This window comes from Nerophis ophidion, linkage group LG08 (genome assembly GCF_033978795.1).
Source record: "Nerophis ophidion isolate RoL-2023_Sa linkage group LG08, RoL_Noph_v1.0, whole genome shotgun sequence".
Taxonomy (NCBI): domain Eukaryota; kingdom Metazoa; phylum Chordata; class Actinopteri; order Syngnathiformes; family Syngnathidae; genus Nerophis; species Nerophis ophidion.
This window is the reverse complement of record NC_084618.1, coordinates 6754962-6767444: the sequence shown is the minus strand read 5'-3', so window position 1 is coordinate 6767444 and position 12483 is coordinate 6754962. Positions and strand designations below refer to the sequence as shown.

Below are 12483 nucleotides of genomic sequence, written 5' to 3'. Positions count from 1 at the left end.
GATGTTTTTGTTTCATGTCTCTACGGCATTCCTACCGGGAGTTACAAGCAGTTTTGTCTGTGTTTTTTTCCTAGGGGGCGCTAGAGCGCAATTTTGAGTTTTGGAATTTTTATTAGATGGCAATTTTTGCCAGTCCTGATGTGTGTGTCCAGTTTGGTGAGTTTTGAAGCATTTTAAGGGGGTCAAATTACATCTCAAAGAGGCAAAAATGAAAATTTTTTAGGAAACTTTTGTTTTGAAGGGGTTTTTGCCAACTTCCTGTTGATTTTTGCTGACGGATGTCAGTTTATGAAATGTAAGTCTAAGTCAGAACTACATATATGTTTTTGTTTCATGTCTCTCTGACATTCCTACCGGAAGTTACAGGCAGTTTTGTCTGTGTTTTTTTCCTAGGGGGCGCTATAGCGCAATTTTGAGTTTTGGAATTTTTATTAGATGGCAATTTTTGCCAGTCCTGATGTGTGTGTCCAGTTTGGTGAGTTTTGAAGCATTTTAAGGGGGTCAAATTACCGCTCAAAGAGGCAAAAATTAAATTTTTTAGGAAACTTTTGTTTTGAAGGGGTTTTTGCCAACTTCCTGTTGATTTTTGCTGAAGGAGGTCAGAGTATGAAATCTAGGTCTAAGTCAGACCTACATAGATGTTTTTGTTTCATGTCTCTACGACATTCCTACCGGGAGTTACAAGCAGTTTTGTCTGTATTTTTTTCCTAGGGGGCGCTAGAGCGCAATTTTGAGTTTTGGAATTTTTATTAGATGGCAATTTTGGCCAGTCCTGGTGTGTGTGTCCAGTTTGGTGAGTTTTGAAGCATTTTAAGGGGGTCAAATTACAGCTCAAAGAGGCAAAAATGAAATTTTTTGAGGAAACTTTTGTTTTGAAGGGGTTTTTGCCAACTTCCTGTTGATTTTTGCTGTAGGAGGTCAGAGTATGAAATCTAGGTCTAAGTCAGACCTACATAGATGTTTTTGTTTCATGTCTCTACGGCATTCCTACCGGGAGTTACAAGCAGTTTTGTCCGTGTTTTTTTCCTAGCGGGCGCTAGAGCGCAATTTTAAGTTTTGGGGTATGTTTTTTTTTTAATTATATCGCAATTTTTGCCAGTCCTGATGTGTTTGTCCAGTTTGGTGAGTTTTGAAGCTTTTTAAGGGGGTCAAATTACAGCTAAAAGAGGCAAAAATGAAATTTTTTAGGAAACTTTTGTTTTGAAGGGGTTTTTGCCGACTTCCTGTTGATTTTTGCTGACGGATGTCAGTTTATGAAATGTAAGTCTAAGTCAGAACTACATGGATGTTTTTGTTTTATGTCTCTCTGACATTCCTACCGGAAGTTACAGGCAGTTTTGTCTGTGTTTTTTCCTAGGAGGCCCTAGAGCGCAATTTTGAGTTTTGGAATTTTTATTAGATGGCAATTTTTGCCAGTCCTGATGTGTGTGTCCAGTTTGGTGAGTTTTGAAGCATTTTAAGGGGGTCAAATTACAGCTCAAAGAGGCAAAAATTAAATTTTTTAGGAAACTTTTGTTTTGAAGGGGTTTTAGCCAACTTCCTGTTGATTTTTGCTGTAGGAGGTCAGAGTATGAAATCTAGGTCTAAGTCAGACCTACATAGATGTTTTTGTTTCATGTCTCTACGACATTCATACCGGGAGTTACAAGCAGTTTTGTCTGTGTTTTTTTTCCTAGGGGGCGCTAGAGCGCAATTTTAAGTTTTGGGGTTTGGTTTTTTTTTTATTAGATGGCAATTTTCGCCAGTCCTGATGTGTGTGTAAAATTTGGTGAGTTTTGAAGCATGTTAAGTGGGTCCAATTAAAGCTCAAAGAGGCGGCGGTATAATAATAATAAACCCTTAGACATACAATAGGGTCCTCTGTCCCAAAGGGACATTCGGAGAAAGGATTCTCACCTCCAACTCTCCGCAGTCGCACTCCTCTCCTTCCTCCACGTATCCGTTGCCGCACTTCTGCCCGCCGTAGAGCACCTTGACCTCGGGCATGTTGAAGAGACACATCCCCACGCCCTTGTCGAAGCTGGCCGTCAGGTCCTTCTTGCTGCAGCTGCTGAAGACGGTGGGGAAGGGGAACCTGAGGAGAAAGAGGGTATTTTTGTGTGTTGGAGTCTATGACTGTTAGTGATGGTGGGGAGGCCTATTTTATCCAAGAGGAGACTAAGGGCGGCGAGAAAACAGACCACTGCAGCAAACTGGAGACTCCGGAGACAAACTGCGACAACGGAGGAAAATAAAATATTTCTTTGTTTCGACGTCTGACTGCTAGCGGTGGTGGGGAGGCCTATTTTATCCAAGAGGAGACTGAGGGTAGCGAGTAAACGGAGCACTGCAGCCAGGCGGAGACTGTGGAGACAAACTGCGGCAATGGAGAAGAAAGAGGGTAATTTTTTGTGTGTTGACATCCGTGACTGTTAGTCATGGATTTTATCACAGAGGAGACTGAGGGCGGCGAGAAAACGGAGCACTGCAGCAAAGTGGAGACAAACTGCGACAACTGAGGAAAAATAAGGTATTTTTGCGTGTTGACGTCTATGACTGTTAGGGATGGCGGGTGGCCTATCTTATCCGAGGGGAGACTGAGGGCGGCGAAAAAACTGAGCACTGCAGGAAAGTGGAGACAAACTGCGATTATGGAGAAGAACAAGGGTATTTTTGTGTTTAATTGTTGGCGATGGTGGAGCTCGGCATAAAAGAGGAGACGAACTAGTACAATGGAAGGGAACGAGGTTATCGTTGTGTTTAATTTTATGACTGCTAATTTATCCAAAAGGAGACTGAGGGTGGTGAGAAATCAGAGCACTGCAGCAAAGTAGAGACAAACTGCGACAACAGAGGGAAACTTAGGTATTTTTGTGTGTTGACGTCTATGACTTAGTGATAGCGGGGAGGCCGGCGAGAAAACGGAGCACTCCAGCGAGGTGGAGACTGGAGACAAACCGCTATTATGGGGATCAATAAAGGTATTTTTGTGTTTAATTGTTGGCGATGGTGGGGTTCGGCATCAAAGCAGAGACAAACTACTACAATGGAAGGGAACGAGGGTATCTTTGTGTTTATTTCTATGACTGCTAATTTATCCAAAAGGAGACTGAGGGTGACGAGAAATCAGAACACTGCATTAAAGTAGAGACAACTTGCGACAACTGAGGAAAAATTTGGTATTTTTGCGTGTTGATGTCTATGACTGTTAGGGACTGTTAGGCCTATTTTATCCGAGAGGAGACTGAGGGCGGCGAGAAAACCGAGCACTGCAGCGAAGTGGAGACAAACTGCGATTATGGAGAAGAACAAGGGTATTTTTGTGTTTAATTGTTGGGGATGGCGGAGCTCGGCATCAAAGTGGAGACAAACTACTACAATGGAAGGGGACGAGGGTATCTTTGAGTTTATTTCTATGACTGCTAATTTATCCCAGAGGAGACTGAGGGCGGCGATAAAACACAGCACTGCAGCAATATAGAGACAAACTCAGACAACTGAGGAAAAATAAGGTATGTTTGCGTGTTGACGTCTATGACTGTTAGTGATGGCGGGGAGGCCTATTTTTTCCGAGAGGAGACTGAGGGCGGCGAGAAAACCGAGCACTGCATCGAGGTGGAGACAAACTGCGATTATGGAGAAGAACAAGGGTATATTTGTGTTTAATAGTTGGCGATGGTGGAGCTCGGCATCAAAGTGGAGACAAACTACTACAATGGAAGGGAACGAGGGTATCTTTGTGTTTATTTCTATGACTGCTAATTTATACCAGAGGAGACTGAGGGCGGCGAGAAAACCGAGCACTGCAGCAAAGTAGAGACGAACTGCGACAACTGAGGAAAAATAAGGTATTTTTGTGTGTTGACGTCTATGACTTAGTGATAGCAGGGAGGCGGGCGAGAAAACGGAGCACTGCAGCGAGGTGGAGACTCTGGAGACAAACCGCTATTATGGGGATAAATAAAGGTATTTTTGTGTTTAATTGTTGGCGATGGTGGGGTTCGGCATCAAAGCAGAGACGAACTACTACAATGGAAGGGAACGAGGGTATCTTTGTGTTTATTTCTATGACTGCTAATTTATCCAAAAGGAGACTGAGGGTGACGAGAAATCAGAACACTGCAGCAAAGTAGAGACAACTTGCGACAACTGAGGAAAAATTTGGTATTTTTGCGTGTTGATGTCTATGACTGTTAGGGACTGTTAGGCCTATTTTATCCGAGAGGAGACTGAGGGCGGCGAGAAACCCGAGCACTGCAGCGAGGTGGAGACAAACAGCAATTATGGAGAAGAACAAGGGTATATTTGTGTTTAATGGTTGGGGATGGCGGAGCTCGGCATCAAAGTGGAGACAAACTACTACAATGGAAGGGAACGAGGGTACCTTTGTGTTTATTTCTATGACTGCTAATTTATCCAAGAGGAGACTGAGGGTGGCGAGAAATCAGAGCACTGCAGCAAAGTAGAGACAAACTGGGACAACTGGGAAAAAACAAGGTATTTTTGTGTTTTGATGTTTATAACTTAGTGATAGCAGGGAGGCATTGCAAAATGGAGCATTGCAGCGAGGTGGAGACTCTGGAGACAAACCGCAATTATGGAGAAGAATAAGGGTATTTTTGTGTTTAATTGTTGAGGATGGTGGAGCTTGGCATCAAAGTGGAGACAAACTACTACAATGGAAGGGAACGAGGGTATCTTTGTGTTTATTTCTATGACTGCTAATTTATCCAAAAGGAGACTGAGGGTGACGAGAAATCGGAACACTGCAGCAAAGTAGAGACAAACTGCAAAAAACAGAGGAAAAATTTGGTATTTTTGCTTGTTCTCGTCTATGACCGATAGTGATGGCGGGGAGGCCTATTTTTTACGAGAGGAGACTGAGGGCGGCGAGAAAACTGCGATTATGGAGAAGAACAAGGGTATATTTGTGTTTAATTGCTGGCGATGGTGGAGCTCGGCATCAAAGTGGAGACAAACTACTACAATGGAAGGGAACGAGGGTACCTTTGTGTTTATTTCTATGACTGCTAATTTATCCCAGAGGAGACTGAGGGCGGCGAGAAAACAGTGTGTGAGTACAATACTGCAGCACCCACAGTAACAGGCGTTAAAAGGTACTTCACTTAACGACATGTTCATTGCGGATGGATGTTGTGACCTTATAAAGAAGGACACCGCGAGGGGGCGTGACACGGAGGCCTGGGGCGGGTGTTGGTTTTTCGGCCGTGCTCCTGGCAGAGCGCACTGATGTGGAATTAGCATCAGAACCAGGAATAGGCCGTCAGGAGACTTGAATGCGATGCCGTGCTAATCCGGGATTAAAGCGACATGAAGTATTAGCACAGAGAGCACCGGATCATCTCCTCGCTTTCTGCCCGTGAAAGCAACACAACCTCCAAACAAACACATATTTGCTGGATTTGCTGCCTTTTGTCCCAACACTGATCCGCACTGAGGGAGCCCGGTGGCTTTAAACGTTCAGACCCGGGGGCCGTTCAAAGTGAAAAGTGCGTAAGAGGCGGTATTTAAGTATTTATCCCTCGCTGCAGAGAGATTTTCCGACATTAAAACTGCATGCGTGTCAAAGAATAGCGGAGGAGAAAAGCCAAGGAGGTTCCTATTCAATCTTTCTTGCTTGTTCGGAGAAGGTTGAGCAATCGGACTGCTCTGAATTACTTTTTTTTTTTTTTTTTTAATAAGAATGGTTGTTTTTTATGGGTTTAATCCAAACCAAAGAAAAAAAAAAGCAGTCTAGGTCTCCCGCAGACCAACAAGACCTTGGCTACACCAAATGTTTCCACATGGAATATTTTTCTGTCTTTTAAGGGCTTGAACGCTCGCAAGAGCAAACCTAAATGAGCCATTGCACCCAATTTGTGACCCCAGAAAATGAAATGTATGCATGCATGATAAAATCAATGTAAATAAATAATAAATAAAAAGTGTCCTGTCCATTGATTGGATTACATATATAAATAATAAATAATACTTAATTATTTATTATTTATAATAAATAAAAAGTGTCCTGTGCATTGATTGGATTACGTATATAAATAATAAATATTAATAAATGTATTAGTTATATATGTAATCCAATCAATGGACAGGACACTTTTTATTTATTATGAATAATAAATAATACATAAAAAGTGTCCTGTCCATTGATTGGATTACATATCTAAATAATAAATAATACTTAATTATTTATTATTCATAATAAATAAAAAGTGTCCTGTGCATTGATTGGATTACATATATAAATAATAAATATTAATAAATGTATTATTTATATATGTAATCCAATCAATGGACAGGAAACTTTTGATCTATTATGAATAATACATAATAAATAAAAAGTGTCCTGTCCATTGATTGGATTACATATATAAATAATAAATAATAAATAAAAAGTGTCCTCTCCATTGATTGGATTACATATATAAATAATAAAAAAAGTGTCCTGTCCATTGATTCGATTGAATATATGAATAATAAATAAAAAGTGTCCTGTCCAGTGATTGAAATACATATATAAATGATAAATAATAAGTAAAAAAGTGTCCTGTCCATTGATTGAAATACATATATAAATAATAAATAATAAGTAAAAAAGTGTCCTGTCCATTGATTGAAATACATATATAAATAATAAATAATAAGTAAAAAAGTGTCCTGTCCATTGATTAGATCACATATATAAATATTAAATAAAAAGTGTCCTGTCCATTGATTGGATTACATATATAAATAATAAATAATAAATAAAAAGTGTCCTGTCCATTGATTTGATTCCATATAATTAAATGATAAAAGGGTTGTACTTGTATAGCGCTTTTCTACCTTCAAGGTACTGAAAGCGCTTTGACACTACTTCCATAAATAATAAATAATAAATGTGTCCTGTCTATTGATTGGATTACATATATAAATAATAAATAAAAAAGTGTCCTGTCCATTCATTAGATTACATATATAAATAATAAATAAAAAAGTGTCCTGTCCATTCATTAGATTACATATATAAATATTAAATAAAAAGTGTCCTGTCCATTGATTGGATTACATATATAAATAATAAATAGAGTCCTGTCATTTGATTAGATTACATATAAATAATAAATGATAAACGAGAAGTGTCCTGTCTATTGATTGGATTACATATATAAATAATAAATAAAAAGTGTCCTGTCCATTGATTGGATTACATATATAAATAATAAATAGAGTCCTGTCATTTGATTAGATTACATATAAATAATAAATAATAAATAAAAAGTGTCCTGTCCATTGATTGGATTACATATATAAATAATAAATAATAAGTAAAAAGTGTCCTGTCCATTGATTGGATTACATATATGAATAATAAATAAAAAACAAAAAGTGTCCTGTTCAGTGATTGGATTACATATATAAATATCAAATAATAAATAAAAAGTGTCCTGTCCATTGATTGGATTACATATATAAATAATAAATAAAAAGTGTCCTGTCCTTTGATTGGATTACATATATAAATAATAAATAATAAATAAAAACGTCCTGTCCATTGATTGGATTACATATATGAATAATAAATAATAAACAAAACGTGTCCTGTTCATTGATTGGACTACATATATCAATAATAAATGATAAATAAAAAGTGTCCTGTCCAGTGATTGGATTACATTTATAAATAATAAATAATAAATAAAGCGTCCTCTCCATTGATTGGATTACATTTATAAATAATAAATAAAAAGTGTCCTGTCCATTGATTGGATTACATATATAAATAATAAATAATAAGTAAAAAAGTGTCCTGTCCATTAATTAGATTACATATATAAATATTAAATAATAAGTGTCCGGTCCATTGATTGGATTACATATATAAATAATAAATAAATAGAGTCCTGTCATTTGATTAGATTACATATATAAATAATAAATGATAAACGAGAAGTGTCCTGTCCATTGATTGGATTACATATATGAATAATAAATAAAAAACAAAAAGTGTCCTGTTCAGTGATTGGATTTACATATATAAATATTAAATAATAAATAAAAAGTGTCCTGTCCATTGATTGAATTACATATACAAATAATAAATAAAAAAGTGTCCTGTCCATTGATTGGATTACATATATAAATAATAAATAATAAATAAAAAGTGTCCTGTCCTTTGATTGGATTACATATATAAATAATAAATAACAAATAAAAACGTCCTGTCCATTGATTGGATTACATATATAAATAATAAATAATAAACAAAAAGTGTCCTGTTCATTGATTGGATTACATATATAAATAATAAATAACAAATAAATACGTCCTGTCCATTGATTGGATTACATACATAAATAATAAATAATAAACAAAAAGTGTCCTCTCCATTGATTGGATTACATATATAAATAATAAATTAAAAAGCGTCCTGTTGGATCACATATTTAAATAACAACATTTAAAAAAATACACCTTGAAACCTGGAAACGTAGTATTTGCCAAATTGTAATCATGGTTTTTAGACTTAGATTTAGAAAAACTTTATTGATCCACAATTGTTCCACACAGTAGCTCAGTTACAAAGGGTGGAAAGGGTAAGAATGGAAAGGATAACGCAGGTATAAAGTAGACTAAAAATGTACCGTCGTAGCAATATTAAATATAACACTTGTAATATTTACATATTGTATAAACATTTCTTATAGGTTTTTAGGTTACTAGTATAAAATGAAAGTGTTAAAGGGGTCATATTAAGAGGCTTTTTTTGTACATTTAAAACACTTTGTTTTGGTCTACATAACATGTCATGGTGGTTCTTAAGTCCAAATGTTGCATCAAGCAGTCAATCAATCAAAGTTTATTTATATAGCCCTTAATCACAAGTGTCTCAAAGGGCTGCACAAGCCATAATGACATCCTCGGCTCAGATCCCACATCTGGACAAGACAAAAAAAAATACTGTATATATATATATCAACGCCTCCTTTAGCCTTTAAAAACCAGACTTTGCGGAATTCTACAGAACTCAGCAAACACATTTGGAACCTCAAAGACAATAATGTTGAATATTCAATAACATGGCAAATGCTTGCATCCAGCACACCTTACAACAGTGGTAATAAAAGATGCAACCTATGCTTTAAAGAGAAACTGTTTATTATATATCATCCAGATCTGTCATCCCTCAACAAGCGCAGTGAAATCATTTCAACATGCCGCCACAGACGGAAACACCTCCTAGGTAACACATGAGCCAATCACCACGCCCCTACGCCTGCCTGTACCCACCCACTCTGTGCCCTATATAAACCATTGTATGTGAATGCTTCTATTAAAGTCTCCTGATGATTGAGGGAACCCCTCATGAAACAGTTCTGTAGAGATGAAGTAGTCTTGTGATTTTTCCCACATCTACATATATATATATATATATTCTCCACGCCATCTTTATTGTAGCTTTTAGCGAGTGTTCTGAAAGATATAAGTTCAAACTATACGCTACTTTGTACTATAAATGCCAACAGCGGAGGAAGCATGTGCATGTACGAGCCAGGCTGCCCCACAACAAGAGGAAAACGAAATATAAGGTGCGTAATGACAAAAATGTTGGACTACAATGGCGTACTCGCGCAACGCACTTTGGGCAAATCCCTACCATGTATAATAAAAGTTGGTTCTGTCCATCCCATCCATCCATTTTCTACCGCTTTTTCCTTTCGGGAGCCTATTTCAGCTGCATTCGGGCGGAAGGCCGGGTACACCCCGGACAAATCGCCACCTATATAAATCAAAATGTATTTAGATAGCCCTATATCACCAGTGTGTCAAAGGGCTTACAAACTCACAGTTATGATGCAGTCCTGTTAGTACATTGATCTTACACCAATGATGTCGTTCACAACAACACAACTGGATTTGATGGGTTGTGGGTGTATGCATTGTTCTTGCTAGCTTTAGCTTCCTAAACATTCAAACATTGAGCACTTTAAGAAATTGTGTACGTCTCGTATTTTTGTTTGGTATAGTGCGGTATAGGCTTGTTTTAAATTTGACTATGAATGTACTTTAGGATGTATTGAGTTGTTGTAAACACTTTAACCTTCGTCTTGTGTTAGGGTCGGCACCGACCCGTTTTAGTTTTTGAATGCATAAAAACACCACATACATTTATTTTTTTGCATCAAAGCTTTTTGACTTTGTCAGGAACCTCTTTGTCAACAAAATAAAACATTTAAATTTTTTTCACTAAATTATAAAATTCTCTGGTAGAAATTATGCCCTTGGTGTTGTTAGGGTCGGTTTCGACCCAGTTATAAAAATAAGATGATGATTGATTAGTTTAGGGCAGGGGTGTCCAAACTTTTTCCCGCACACGGAAAAATTTAAGCATGCGGGGGACATTGTGATAGTTTTCTTTTTTGAAACCATAACAAAATATATGGATTTTTTTTTTCATCCTTAGGGCTCCTTGGGAGTATAGAGGGTCTCAGTCACTAAAATGTTAAAAATAAGTCAAATTATTATTATTGTTTTTTATTTAATGCTTACAGTAAATCTTTATATCAACTTGATGTTTTTATTTTTATTTTTGCAATACTATCATTTTTGCAATTTTTGCAGAATGTGTGTTAGTCCCTTTTTTTTTTTTGGAGCAATGGAAAAAAATGTAAATAATGACAAAAATTAAAAAAAAAACTGCCTGCATGGCAGTTTTGTGTCAACATTGCCACTTTTTTTCCATTCGATTTCACCTCATTCCACTTTTTAAAAATGTTTTTATTTTTATTTTTGCAATACTATCAATTTTGCAATTTTTCCAGAATGTGTGTTAGTCCTTTTTTTTTTGGAGCGATGGAAAAAAAAAAAGTAAATAAAGACAAAAGAAAAAAAAAAACTGCCTGCATGGCAGTTTTGTGTCAACATTGCCACATTTTTTCCCATTAGATTTCACCTCATTCCACTTTTTAAAAATGTTTTTATTTTTATTTTTGCAATACTATCATTTTTGCAATTTTTGCAGAATGTGTGTTAGTCCTTTTTTTTTTTTTGAGCGATGGAAAAAAAAAAAAAATAAAGACAAAAGGAAAAAAAAAACTGCCTGCGTGGCAGTTTTGTGTCAACATTGCCACTTTTTTTCCATTAGATTTCACCTCATTCCACTTTTTTAAAATTATTTTTTATTTTTGCAATACTATCAATTTTGCAATTTTTGCAGAATGTGTGTGAGTCCTTTCTTTTTTGAGCGATGGAAAAAATAAGAAAATAAAGACAAAAGGCAAAAAAAAAACTGCCTGCATGGCAGTTTTGTGTCAACATTGCCACTTTTTTTCCATTAGATTTCACCTCATTCCACTTTTTTAAAATGTTTTTATTTTTATTTTTTAAATACTATCAATTTTGCAATTTTTGCAGAATGTGTGTTAGTCCTTTTTTTTTGAGCGATGGAAAAAAAAGAAGTAAATAATGACAAAAAAAATTAAAAAACTGCCTGCATGGCAGTTTTGTGTCAACATTGCCACTTTTTTTCCATTAGATTTCACATCATTCCACTTTTTAAAAATGTTTTTATTTTTATTTTTGCAATACTATCACTTTTGCAATTTTTGCAGAATGTGTGTTAGTCCTTTTTTTTTGAGCGATGGAAAAAAAAAGTAAATAAAGACAAAAGGAAAAAAAAAACTGCCTGCATGGCAGTTTTGTGTCAACATTGCCACTTTTTTTTCCATTAGATTTCACCTCATTCCAATTTTTAAAAATGTTTTTATTTTTATTTTTGCAATAATATCATTTTTGCAATTTTTGCAGAATGCGTCTTAGTCCTTTTTTTTTGAGCGATGGAAAAAAAAAGTAAATAATGACCAAAATAAATAAAAAATTGCCTGCATGGCAGTTTTGTGTCAACATTGCCACTTTTTTTCCATTAGATTTCACCTCATTCCACTTTTTCAAAATGTTTTTATTTTTATTTTTGCAATACTATCAATTTTGCAATTTTTGCAGAATGCGACTTAGTCCTTTTTTTTGAGCGATGGAAAAAAAAAAGTAAATAATGACAAAAATGTAAAAAAAACTGCCTGCCTGGCAGTTTTGTGTCAACATTGCCACTTTTTTTCCATTAGATTTCACCTCATTCCACTTTTTTAAAATGTTTTCATTTTTATTTTTGCAATACTATCAATTTTGCAATTTTTGCAGAATGTGTGTTAGTCTTTTTTTTTTTTTGAGCGATGGAAAAAAAAAGTAAATAAAGACAAAAGGAAAAGAAAAACTGCCTGCATGGCAGTTTTGTGTCAACATTGCCACTTTTTTTCCATTAGATTTCACCTCATTCCACTTTTTTAAAATGTTTTCATTTTTATTTTTGCAATACTATCAATTTTGCAATTTTTGCAGAATGTGTGTTAGTCTTTTTTTTTTTGAGCGATGGAAAAAAAAAGTAAATAATGACAAAACATTTTTAAAAAACTGCCTGCATGGCAGTTTTGTGTCAACATTGCCACTTTT

At 35.7% G+C, this 12483-nt stretch overlaps 1 protein-coding gene across 3 annotated transcripts in view; it reads right to left on the bottom strand.

Moving 5' to 3' along the window:
• Positions 1-12483, bottom strand: part of LOC133557238 (disintegrin and metalloproteinase domain-containing protein 12-like) — a 299103-nt gene that overhangs the window by 48425 nt on the left and 238195 nt on the right. For all 3 annotated transcript variants that reach the window (XR_009807734.1, XM_061907553.1, XM_061907554.1), the window contains one exon: positions 1897-2074. Coding sequence is in view for 2 of the 3 variants with exons in the window: in XM_061907553.1 (XP_061763537.1) it covers positions 1897-2074 (178 nt within the window). In the remaining variant the exon portion in view is untranslated. The remainder of the gene's footprint in view (positions 1-1896; positions 2075-12483) is intronic.